This window comes from Chlamydomonas reinhardtii, chromosome 2 (genome assembly GCF_000002595.2).
Source record: "Chlamydomonas reinhardtii strain CC-503 cw92 mt+ chromosome 2, whole genome shotgun sequence".
In the NCBI taxonomy this organism is placed as follows: Eukaryota; Viridiplantae; Chlorophyta; class Chlorophyceae; order Chlamydomonadales; family Chlamydomonadaceae; genus Chlamydomonas; species Chlamydomonas reinhardtii.
This window is the reverse complement of record NC_057005.1, coordinates 4,931,751-4,943,420: the sequence shown is the minus strand read 5'-3', so window position 1 is coordinate 4,943,420 and position 11,670 is coordinate 4,931,751. Positions and strand designations below refer to the sequence as shown.

Below are 11,670 nucleotides of genomic sequence, written 5' to 3'. Positions count from 1 at the left end.
CAGGACCCGAGCTCGTGTTTCTTAATGTGTGGTGCATACGAAGAAAAGGGTGGTCTTCCCTCGCAAGGGAAAAGTTGGCTGAGCCCACGCCACGTCTCCAGTCTGAGGCCGCAAGCGTCTACCTCATCTCCCGGACATTGCCGGGGTCGCCGCTGTACAGGCATGGCTCGCCAGCCGCGTCCCACTGTCAAGCACAAGCACAGCAGGCAACAGCAATAAATCGCCTTAAGTACTCCAACGTACTCTAATGCACACAGCTACGACACACCGTGACGGGTTGTTCCTGGGAGGCTTCGCCCTTCCCCTGGATTGCTGCCCCGAAAGCACGGACTTTGCATTAATTGAGAGCGGCGCAAAGGGCTAAACCCAACAACTGATGAAGACCAAGCCGCAAACGTCCAGGGTTTGCTAAGGGTCAGAGCATTGAAGATAACCAGAGGCCGCCAAGACCGAAGCCCCAAGCTAGCTTGGAAAGCGGTACTGTTGAGCATGTACGGCAAGCGACGCAAGCCTGCAAACACCTAGCTAGTCCCACCGTGCCACTCTAGGCAAGGGTGCGAGTGCTCGGTCCGGCCATTCCGGCGCAGGCGCAACCGCCGCAGAAACAACATTGGGTTCACGTGGCACAAGGACACCATTCCCTTCCACCAAGCTGCCTATTCCGCATACTATCCCCGTCTGTGTATACTGCTAAATGATATTGAGGACGTTGTGCACAGTGTTCGCTGTCGCCCTTTGGTGCAGACCTACGCAGGGAGCACATTAGTTGCCGTCCGCCCGCTCGCAGGTTCTCTTAGAATGCATCACCACCCACATACGTACAACGCCATCAACTTCAATGTGACTCGTAACCGCCGCAAGTGCATCGACTTCGGCCTCCCATTTGTCCCAGCTGTCCACCGGCAATAATAGCGGGCGACGCACAGCCGGAGCCACGAGCAAGACCACGCAACGCCCCAAGATCAAAATGACCATGCCCAGCCGCACCACGGATTGCCAGGTTGATCTCACTGCCGTTAAGTTTGTCGTGACAACGCACCCTACACATACGGTATAACCACGCCCCCAACAGTCTCGTTAACGGGTTGCCCCTCCACACGTATAGTTACGTACCGTAGCTGGAGCCGTAAGTCAGCAAAAGGGCGTGTATGGCACAAAAACAAATTGCAGGTATGCGAACTCTTTCACCTCTTCCCAGGCAATCCAGCCACGCGACTTATGGTTCACTACGGCAGCGGCGCTTATAACATGAGATGTCTTTGGCCAGCTGGCGCCCTCACACCAGTGGGCGCTACCAGCAAGCGACGGTTCCGTACACGCATTTACCAGTATCACGCTGCAGTTGTTGCAACACATGCCTTCCCTAACTGCACCAAGCAAGCCTCATACGCACTGCAGAACTTCTAGTGGATTTCGTGTAGCCAGCCAAGTGTGTGCCCAGGTCAGTGCATTAATGCAGTATGTATCAGTGCATGCCCCTGCCCTACAATATGCTCATAGTACTTCAATTGTTGGGCAGCCAGGCAAAAGTCGTACGGACAGTACAGCAATGCTGCCTTTCTGTGTTGCGAGATAACCGCCAGAGCCGCTTGTAGCTTAGTTCGACGCCACAGCATCGTCCTGGTCTGGTGCAGACAGGTGCAGACTCAAGACGGGCTGACGTACGGACGAACATATCAATATCATTCAGTGCTCCAGGTATTATGTCAAAACGTTCTTATTTCTTCTTCGTGCCATGGTGGCACAAATTGTACGCCGCAATGCAGACTGTAGCAGCATACCTCTCCCGTGCACTCGTGTAACTAAAGCACCCCCCCGATACACAAAAAATAAATGCATTCTTCCAGCAGCTGCCACATTCGATGGTCAGAGCGCAAGCACGACAAGCACCTGTCGCCGTTACTTGCGCATGAGGCCGCACGGTCAGTGTCAACTTGGACCCGGCGCAACCCCGAGACGGCCGTAACTGCCCGTTCAAGCCCCACGCCTCCGCAGGCTGGAGCTGTGTGCGGGGTCCTTTGAATACCGCTTCTCGGCATGTGCGCTGCCAGCACCCGCGAATGGCACCCCTGAGCCCGCGCCGGCCTCCACGCTCGGCCCCGGGTCGCGGCCCTCAGCCACCGCAAGCGCGCGAGCAAGCTCGTTCAGTCGCTCAAGATCGGTCGATGTGCGGCGCGGCGCGGGCGCCGTCGCTCCGAAGCCTGCTGAGCCGCCAGCCGCAGCCGCGGCTGCTGCCGCCGCTGCAGCTGTTCTGTGCGCTGCTCGTGACTCCAGGACGGCAAGGTGTGCTGCGGAGCGGTCGAAATGCCCGGGGCGGGGTGGAGTGATTCAGCGGCATAACAGCAGCGCCTGGTGCATGCGCGCGGCAATTGCACAGCAAGCAACCTGCTAGCCCTGCCGCCGGTGAGCTCACCCTTTCTGTCTGCTCGGTTCCCGGCGTCAATCACAATCCAGATACCGATTGAAACTGCCATGACGATCGTGCTGCAGACGACGGGTCAGAGGGCGGGGTCCGTGAGCAGTGGGCCCACAGCTTAACTTTGGAAAGGCGTGTTGCAAATCCCGCCCCACCCTCGTGCTCTCTTCCAAGCCCCACCCTCAACCCACCCATTCTCACCTCACGATTAGCATGAGACCCTCTTGGTAAGGTATGTCCATGCCTGTGCAACGAGTGCGGAAGCGAGGATGCTCACCAGCGCGGGCGAGGCCCAGACAGTGTCTAGAGTCACCAGTCGCCTCTTGGCTACGACCCGTTGTATGTTCTGGGGTTTCCCACTTGCAAGCTAATGCAAGCTAATGCGACTGGGTTTCCAAAGACTTCACAGAAGCTCAGACGCGCCTACGGTATGCATCATGCCAGTCCTCTGCCGGCTTGATTATGCAGTCGCTATTGCGCATGCACTCGTTTAAGCATTTATTACTGTTCCATGTGATTACAGCGCACCTGTTGACAGCTTGACAGCGTTCGCGACCGCTTGGCCCATCCCCACAACAAAATCTGGCAACGGCTTCTGTGGCAAGAAGCCCTCCGGATTCATAGTGGCGGTGATTAGAAGGTTGATTGCGGAAAAGCTAGCTGGCGACCAAACGACTAGAATCACCGTCGGTCTACGGCTCGACGTTGCAAATAGGCAACCGCTTTGTTAAAGTTAGATTTATAGTAACACGATAAGGAAAATTAAAGCACAACTACACGAAAAGCGGCAGCGATTTAGGCGGTACACCGTGCCCAATGCGTGCATGCCCCGTTCCCCCTCCGGCCTGGGCGATCTTCCCAAAAGGCCTGGCGTGTGTCGGCAACCTACTCACAGTGTGTGCACTATAGTCTGAGGGCTAGCATGCATCATTTTATCCAAACTTCAACACATCGTATGCAAAACTGTGCGACCCGGCCCAGTCGCCAACCCGCCGCTGGCACTACATACGCCCCGCTTTCGCCTGCTGCCGTGCCTGCTGCACCTGCTGTAGCGGCAGCCTTCTGCTACTCTCGTAGCTGCACCTGAATCCGCAGATGTTGCTGCTGTTGCTGCCTCCGGACAGTGTGGTTGCCCGACACGGGTGTGGATGGCAGGAGGGGAAGCTCGCCCCAGGGGTCGAAGGGCCGGAATGCAGCCAGCACGGGATCGGGCCGGAGCAGCAGTGCCCGGCCCGGCCCACTCGTGGAATCCTCGGCCGCGGTCGTGGCATGGCCGCTGCCGCGCGGCCGGCTGAGCATGGCCCTGCAGAGCGGGGCGTACACAGGGTGAGTGGTGAAGCTGGGACATACGGTACCGGAAACCATAATACGGTAGGCACATTATGCCCGCAGCACACCGTGTGCCCAGGGACGGGGCACGCACTCTTGGTGTCGCCACGTGTGCATCGGGCCACTCACGCGGTGAAACTGAAGGTGGAGTTTGAGGTGAGCAGCACGTCCGCCCGCTGCATCACGAACCAGTCCGCAATCATGGCGTGGTCACTGACCAGCCGGCACCAGGCCGGTGGCAGCTGCGAGGGCTCTCCGGCCTGTGCCGCCTGCGGCTCGGCTGCAGCTGCCGCTGCTCCTGCTGCTGCAGCTGCCACTGCTGCCGGCCAACTGGTTGCCTGGTAGCCACAGACCTGCAATCGGTGCACGAATCTCGCTCACGCGACGCGCCTTGAATCGAGGAGGTCGGGAGTGCTGCACTGCAGCCGACGGCCCCCGAAGCTCTACAGCGGGTCGCACGCGCAGCCACACCTAGCATCCCCACGGTATAGCCCGCCGCAATGCCACAACAACTCCTAACCCCCATCCTCTCGCTCGCAAGAGTCTCTTATGGCCTGCAGCGTGCCCACGCACGTACCGCATGCACGAACGAACACACGCACGCACCTGGCGGCTCAGAGCCAGCTGGCTGTCGTCACTGCACACCCACAGCACGTCGCGGCCGCCTGGGTCCAGGGGCAGGGCCCGCAGCGCGTCCCCGTACCAGTCCAGCGGCACACGGAAGTCCACGCCACTCCTGTGGTACCGGTGCAGTGCACCTTGTTGAGTTCCCGTAACCCCACGCCGTAACCCGCACGCAGGCGGCTTGTGATGGTACTCCCGCACAGGCGACGGGTTAGTGGTAGGCGTGCGGCAGGCTTGCGGATATGAGGTCAACGTCTCATAACCCGTGCCGGCCTGCACGCACTCACTTGTCAGTCCATGCGCCGCCCTGCTGGCCGTCCGTCTCGAAGGGCGGCGAGTCGCGCAGATGCCTCTTGGTGGCAGTCGCCCCGGCACCAGCCACTGCGGATGCCCCTGAGGCGGATGGCTTGGCGGTGGAGCTCTCTGGCCCCTCACCGCCATGGGCCGCATCTGGAGGCGTCGGTGGCGTTTTGGCGAAGCGTGCAGCCTGGGGCGGCTCAGGCTGGTGCGGCTGGTGCTGCTGCTCCTGCAGCAATGGTCGGAAATCTCCGCGGCGTATGTGCAGCACCACCAGCCGCGGACGTGCGGCGAGCCGTGTGGGCGCCGCCGAGTCGGGTGCTGCTGGTTGCGCGCCAGCCATGCAATCCTCAATACTGGGTGGTGCTCCACCGCAACTGGGGCCGGCTCCTCTTCCCTCCACTCCCCCCACTCCGTTCACAGGCCCGACGACTGAGCACAATGTGCCACTTCTGCTCCCATCGCAGTTGTGGCTGTGCTTGCCACCGCTGCCGCCGCCATCGCTGCAGCCGTCCAGCACTGCATCCAGCGCCTCATCCAGCTGCTCCCTCAGCTCATGGCGTAGCTCCAGAAGCCTACATTCAGGCGAGTTGCCATACATGCAGCGTGTCATACACACATTCTCCTGTTGCGGAACCTGCTGATGGCCAGGCCCCAGGTGGGCAGGAGCACATCTGACCCATATGTCCTAACAGCCGCCGGCACTCCTTTCATCCGGCAAGCGACTCACCCCACGCGGGCTCACCCTGTCAGTTCAGCCTGGTGAGGCCGTAGGACATTTGTTGGGAACTGGAACCAGCCCCATAGGCCCTTGCCGCGCAGACGCTGGCGCAGCTGATCCGGGTCAGCATCGTTGATGTCGGCTCCACACACCTGCGTAGGTGTGTGTACCCTTGATGACTGTGGTGTCGCCGCTGCGCATGTACAGGTGGCACTTGTATAGATGACACCCTCCCAGGTCCCACGCCAGGAGTTGAAGGAATGCCAGCAAGTGCGTTGCCGTGTGCATGAAGGGCAGCCCATAGGAACCACCCGTGATCTAACCCCTGCACCCCTCTGCGCATCGTACCCACCTGCGGGAAGTGAGCCCTCATCTGGCGGCCAGAGAGCGCCGGCGTGTCGCCTGAGTGCCCCGCCAGACTCCAATTCTGGATGAGCTGACAATCCAAGTCCGATTCGGGGTTTGAAGGAACTCCCGCTTCGCTGTCTCTTCGCGTTGCCCCCGCGGACGCAAGCGCATCGGCTGAGGGCGCTGTGGCCTCGGGCTTGCATTGCCGGGGCCGTGTTGGCCTAGACACGCGCCCGGCTGCGCGTGCAGGATTAATTGTAGCTGTGGCGTCTATTTTACATGTTGATGTTGGGGCCTGCTGCATATAACCGGTTTCAATGCAATTGCGGCCCATGTCCAACCGTTGCTGTTGGTGTTGGTGCCCTTGGCTGCCACGCCGCTGTGGGACGGCGCCGACTGCTTGGGCGCTGCGCTGTAGAGCGGCTGCCAGCTGCTGCCCCGTTGGGTGCCGCAATGCCCATGCCCTCCAGCCGGGATGCGACAGGACTACCCTGTCTGTGGGCACGAGGGCAAAGCGGCTGAGCTGCAGGAAGTGGTTTGGGCAGTCTGGGCCCGCCTGGGCTGTGGCAGAGCACAGCCTGGAGCTTGCGACACCCTTGACCTTGGACTTACCGGCGACCAGCGGCCGTGAGTAGCAATTGTCATCGCTGTCCTCACATAGCTCCTCTAGACTCGGGAAATAGCGACGATACTTGCGCGCCCAGGTCGCAGGCAAAACCAAATTTAGACCCCCGGCTCGCTTTGCCAGCACCCAGATTGCAAGTAACTGCAATAATGAATTTCCAAACAGTCCAAGAGCGCCGACGCAGGCAGCGACGACAACATCCTCCTCCATGTGAGTCAACTCTCTTAGGTTGCAGTCTTGTGCTGAGCACCCATATGTGTTGGATAATAAGTAGTCGGTCACATACAACCCTTGCTGTGCCTGGACTAATATTGGCTTCGGCGGCTTGGCAGCCGGCGCCAGTTGCTGTACGTGTCATCGGAGGGTGGGAATTTCGGGGATTGGCTGTTTTTTAGTTGGGACTACCCGTTTCCAAGCACTGTTGCAGCTCCCTAGCGGGCCGTCCCAGCACTGCTGGATGCCTGGGCGGGCACGGCTGGATGGCTGGGTCGGGTCGGCCAGGGGATGCTGGATGGCCCAGCGACCAATGCTCGGATGGCTGGGTCGGGTCGGCCCGGAACTGTTGGATGGCCGGGTGGGCACTGTTACATATCCCGGTCGGGTCGCCCCCAGGTAGGCAGGTTATGTGGCCGGGCTATGCTGGATGCCCGCGCCGGCTGGATGAGTCTCCGACCCCGATGCCCTGCTGGATGGCTCGCCCAGACATCCCTCCCACCCTCCTGTGCCATCCATGCTGCGAAGTTACCAGCCTAGGTGTGTTATCGGAGTTGTTTCACGAGGTCGTTCCATTGGCCTTATGTTCACACGTCGCCACCTGCACCCGTAGCCATCGGCTCCTCATACCTTGACACATGCACCCTGTGGGCGGAACACGGAAGTTCTACGACACACAAGCATATAACCCTGCGGACGGCACCCTGGGGCATCTAGATGTGTCTTTTACCGACTGTCCTACTACATTTGGTATCGAGTTCAGGGCCCGACGTGCGTAATCTGCGGACAATGCGCACGCGACCACATAAGGTCGGGGGTTCAAATCCTGGTGACGTCGGCAAAGTCCATCACTACGGCTATGCGAGAGTCGTAATGGCACCAACAAAGAGTTGGCTACTGGCGCTGCTCAGGTATCGGGTAGACGCGACGTGGGCCTAAGCACCCCACTGCCACGGAAACACAAACGGTTGCCAAGAAGTACTCTCTACGCTAGCGTGGTGACTGCCCGGGACGTGCAGTCCAGAAGGGGGAGAGTGTGGGCGGAACACGGAAGTTCTACGACACACAAGCATATAACCCTGCGGACGGCACCCTGGGGCATCTAGATGTGTCTTTTACCGACTGTCCTACTACACACCCAACGGCAGTCAAGACGCCAGTCGAGCCCTGGCGTGCACTATGTGCCTATGCATGCCGATGCGTGCTTGGCAGCCTGCAGTCCGTTTACAGCTGTGGGTTTACCTCTAACCCGGGCCAGCGGGCCTGACACATGGTGACATGGCCGCCTTAGCCTATCTATCAGTCTTCCGAAAGAAGGAATAGAAGGTATGGCGGACGCATCCTCAAAGGACAGCCGTTGGGCACTGTGCTGTCACCACTACATCGTTGTATCCGAGCGTCATGCTGTCATGGCCCCGGGCCTTCGGCCCTACCTGCTCTGCCGCTCTCGCACCTGTGCGTGACACCACCCTGGTAACCCTTTCGCACTCCAAGCAAGCGCACATTCGCGTTCGCGTTTCGACAGCACTCCGCTAACAAGCCTCGTACCAGGCCACAGTGGCAAGCACTGAATCCTCCAGCACCGGCAGTATCAGGGCAGTAACAGCCGCACATTATTGGAATACGGTCATGTCTGTGGTCAGCCGAGCCGAACGAGTACACGACACAGGCGATACCGCTCATGTGCGCACAGCAGCCCAGGAAGACAAAATAATCCCTCATGGACCCCAGCCAAGCAGCCCGCTTCACGCACCTCAATCCGCAGGTTGCACACTCCTCAAGGTGCCTTCTTCACACTCCTCAAGGTGCCTACTTCACACTTTTCAGGACCCAGCCATGCCTACAGCACGTTTTGCGGAGGAAAAGAACGCGGTTTGACACTATCACCATGAATCATCGAGTCATTGCACCAGGAACTCGAATCCCCGAGCAAAGGCTTGCCTTGCAGCATCAAACATGTGATCTGGTTCATAAATGTGTCCATGTTCTGTGTCTTGATCAAGAGAATGCAGCGCAGTCCTGGCTCGCCCGAGACAGAAGCTGCAAACAATACTGCGTACGAGAAAGTTCTTTCCGCGCCGCCCTTGGTAGCGGCCAGCGTCACCCGGCCGCACCATACATGAGCCACAGTGCCGCGCAAGATCGCAAATTAACACTCTGAAGCCCTGCTACTGCCGCAGTGACAACACCATATCAGCACATCAGCACAGGAACGACCTCCTCACGCCAGCGAGTTTACTCCCACTCCGGATCTGCAACATACAACGCTCCAATGCCCCAATGCACCTCCCCAGATTGACAGCCCTGAAGACTCACACAACCCATAGCCCCCAATGACCCGTGTGCTTTCCTTAAACTGACGTCCCTTACCCTGCCTGATCCTATACTCGATATGCACTTATTATTGGGATACATCACATGCATTCTAGGATCCCAGTTGAATCCTTGCCAAGATGCAGACTAGTCATGCCACTCAAAGCGCTGCCGCACCTGTGACATGCGTAGGAAGGATTACGCACCCCAGAAGTACGAATTTCTTAGCACTCGGTGTTCAGTTCATAAAGAGTATCCGTCTGAGCTTAGGGTCCTCGCCGCCTCCTTGCACGCGCCCAGACACCGTGGTTCACTGCAGCTATGCGCGAAAAGCGCGCACCACTGCATAATGCTCTCAGTTGCCACACACTGCCCTCTCTACCGGGTGCTAACAGGTGGATAGATGAAGAAATCATGAATCACCAAACAGCCCACGCGTAAAGAACAAAGGGAGCCAAAGACATTATCATCAAATCACTCCGTTCCACAAGCAAGTCGTCACCTCGATTCCAGCAGCAGGATAAAATGGAAGCTAAGAATATGATACGTGCAACGGCAAGCTCCCTGTTGCCTTGCGCTGCACCAGTGCCCCTGGCGACGGACGGCACCCTCCGTGGGGCCGGTAGCCTTGATCACCAATGAACGGACACGTCGTGGATACAGTGGTACAAAGTAGTGCCGCCTACAGTGCGGTCTGGTCTTGCTGCTGTTGCTGTTGCCGGTACCAGCCGGTCGTCACGCTTTACACCATGGCCTATGCCGGATGTTGCCGGCTTATGCCCCGCTTGAGCCACCCCTCACGCCAACGCTGCCGTATGGCTGCGCGGCCGCAAGTACAGCTCCCTGTTCGTTTGCAGGCGGGTGGGCAGCGGGGAAGCGTTATGAGTCACGAAGGGCTCAAGCAAGGAGGGTTGCAGGTATGAGCGCGAGGGACAGGGAAAGGGGCGTGGGGATGCTGCATGTGCGATTGCTGGTGTGCAGTTGTGCGCGTGGCGGTGCGTGGTGTGGTGTGGCGTGGCGTGCAGGGGTGGCGGCGTGACATCGTCAACTTAGTCAACTAACCCCAAGCTCATCAGGGACGCTATCCTTGCAACACCAAGGCCCAGGCACGCTCACCAGACAAGTACAATCGCCGCAGCCGCAGTAATGCTGAGCAGCACCATCATTTGAAATGCAAAGACCGGGATGGAGTCGGCTTCCATCTGGGCCTCCACCAGCTCCCGCTTGACCTTCTGGATGCACTCAAATTTCTGTAGGTTGGCACATGCAGCAAAGGGTGAGCCAACTGGCAATAGTGCTGCATTCGTAATACCGGTACATGCATTCTCGAGCCCAGGGATGCCCCTGCTCGAGCGGGGTCGTATGTTTGGAAAAGCGGGCTAGGATGGAGTTGCGGAGATGGCAACGGAGAGTGAGGGGCAGGCACGGTAGAGCTGGGCGGCGCGGCCATGCAAGCACCTGTTCCGTGCAAGCACCTGTCAGCTTGGTGGCTGAAGCGTAGCTTACCTGCATGCTCGCCGTGGTGCTCTGTCCCCATACCCCAGTGCGGCTCCGCAACTCAAGCTCCTGCGCATGGTCATTTCAGGTGGGCTATCAGTCAGCAAGTCCCTCACACTTGAGTTTCAGAAAGCCAGCCTATCCATGCATCATAGAACCATACAGGTTTCTGCATGGTATGCAAGCACTGGCCGGCGCGGCTCCAAGAACCCGTCGCGCAACGCGAAATCACAGGGGAGTCTGACAGAGCCTCCCTGAGCCAGGAGGTTCCGGTTGCCAGGGCGTGTCTGCATAAACTCAAGCCTAGTGACTCAATCGTGACCTACAAGCAGGGATGATGAGCGCTGAATCGAAGAAGCCATATCGCCATTGGCCGACCGCGTTGCCGAAGGAGGCGTCTCCGCCACCAAATCCAGACTCTCTAGCCATTCCTGACTGGTGGCCATTTAGCGCGCACCACCGTGCTGCGTGCACGACTCCCTATGTGCTGGAAACTTGGAGCGACTCCTTAGGCTCCGCGCTGCACCGGCTTGCCCGCTTCAGCAATTCATTATGCACTGCTACAGGTAATCTTGATAAGTTTCGAGTGTAACAGCACAAAGAACTGCTCGGCCTCACGACGCAACTCTGGCTGCAACCCTCGCATAGAGCAAATGCAAATATGTTCGCTTATCGTATGCTTGGAAAGCAGAACGCGCTGAAAAGTGGAACCTCGCGCGTGGGCAGGTTCGGCAATTGGGTGCGGCGGTAGTAGACTCCCCCCTCCCCCCCAGTGTTCCCCCCCCCCATGCCCGGCCCCCCGCTTCGACCAAGTTGCAGCGTCCCAGGCTTCTCGTGCAAGCAGCTGCCCTAGATCAAATTTGCTCCATCAACCCATGTCCGTTGCTGCATTCACGACTGAATCCGCGGCGGCTCAGCCTAGCCATGTTCGCGGCGATGGCGCGTGCATTGTGTGCGTCGGCTGCTGTAACAGTCTCAGCCCACTTTCCTTCAGAAGACAGCTTCAGACGGCCAGATCCCTGCCCCTGACATATGTTCTCAACAGTATACACCTTCATTACTCAGGGGTCCTGAGTGCAAGGTGCTTTCCAATAATGGCTGAATCGCCAGTACGAACGCAACGCACGTCAAGAACATCAGCTGGTCCCCCACCCGCCATTCCGGCTCCCCAATACCTTCCTTGGCCTGTTGGCCAGCATCCATCATAGCAGGGGAACGATCCCTTTCTCAAGCATGCCCAGCGCTTAGTGATTGCACGGTGTTCACCGGCATTCTGACGCTGTCACT

At 58.8% G+C, this 11,670-nt stretch overlaps 3 protein-coding genes across 3 annotated transcripts; all 3 read right to left on the bottom strand.

The window, feature by feature from the left end:
- Positions 1-6: 6 nt before the first annotated feature.
- CHLRE_02g103784v5 (uncharacterized protein) lies at positions 7-3,128 on the bottom strand. Its single transcript, XM_043059764.1, has 4 exons — positions 2,945-3,128; positions 2,618-2,660; positions 2,414-2,484; positions 7-2,288 (listed from the first exon to the last, which is right to left on the bottom strand). The coding sequence occupies exons 1-4, from the start codon at positions 2,982-2,984 to the stop codon at positions 1,975-1,977; spliced, it is 468 nt and encodes a 155-aa protein (XP_042927398.1). The 5' UTR covers positions 2,985-3,128; the 3' UTR covers positions 7-1,974.
- A 48-nt stretch (positions 3,129-3,176) lies between these two features.
- CHLRE_02g103770v5 (uncharacterized protein) lies at positions 3,177-6,628 on the bottom strand. The gene is made up of 7 exons (XM_043059763.1): positions 6,348-6,628; positions 5,740-6,230; positions 5,412-5,539; positions 4,657-5,241; positions 4,352-4,481; positions 3,875-4,098; positions 3,177-3,719 (listed from the first exon to the last, which is right to left on the bottom strand). Exons 2-7 carry the CDS (start codon positions 6,037-6,039, stop codon positions 3,482-3,484), a joined length of 1,605 nt encoding a protein of 534 aa, XP_042927397.1. The 5' UTR covers positions 6,040-6,230; positions 6,348-6,628; the 3' UTR covers positions 3,177-3,481.
- A 488-nt stretch (positions 6,629-7,116) lies between these two features.
- On the bottom strand, positions 7,117-11,047 carry CHLRE_02g103750v5 (uncharacterized protein). The gene is made up of 4 exons (XM_043059762.1): positions 10,710-11,047; positions 10,393-10,452; positions 10,003-10,136; positions 7,117-9,729 (listed from the first exon to the last, which is right to left on the bottom strand). Exons 1-4 carry the CDS (start codon positions 10,827-10,829, stop codon positions 9,684-9,686), a joined length of 360 nt encoding a protein of 119 aa, XP_042927396.1. The 5' UTR covers positions 10,830-11,047; the 3' UTR covers positions 7,117-9,683.
- Positions 11,048-11,670: the final 623 nt, after the last annotated feature.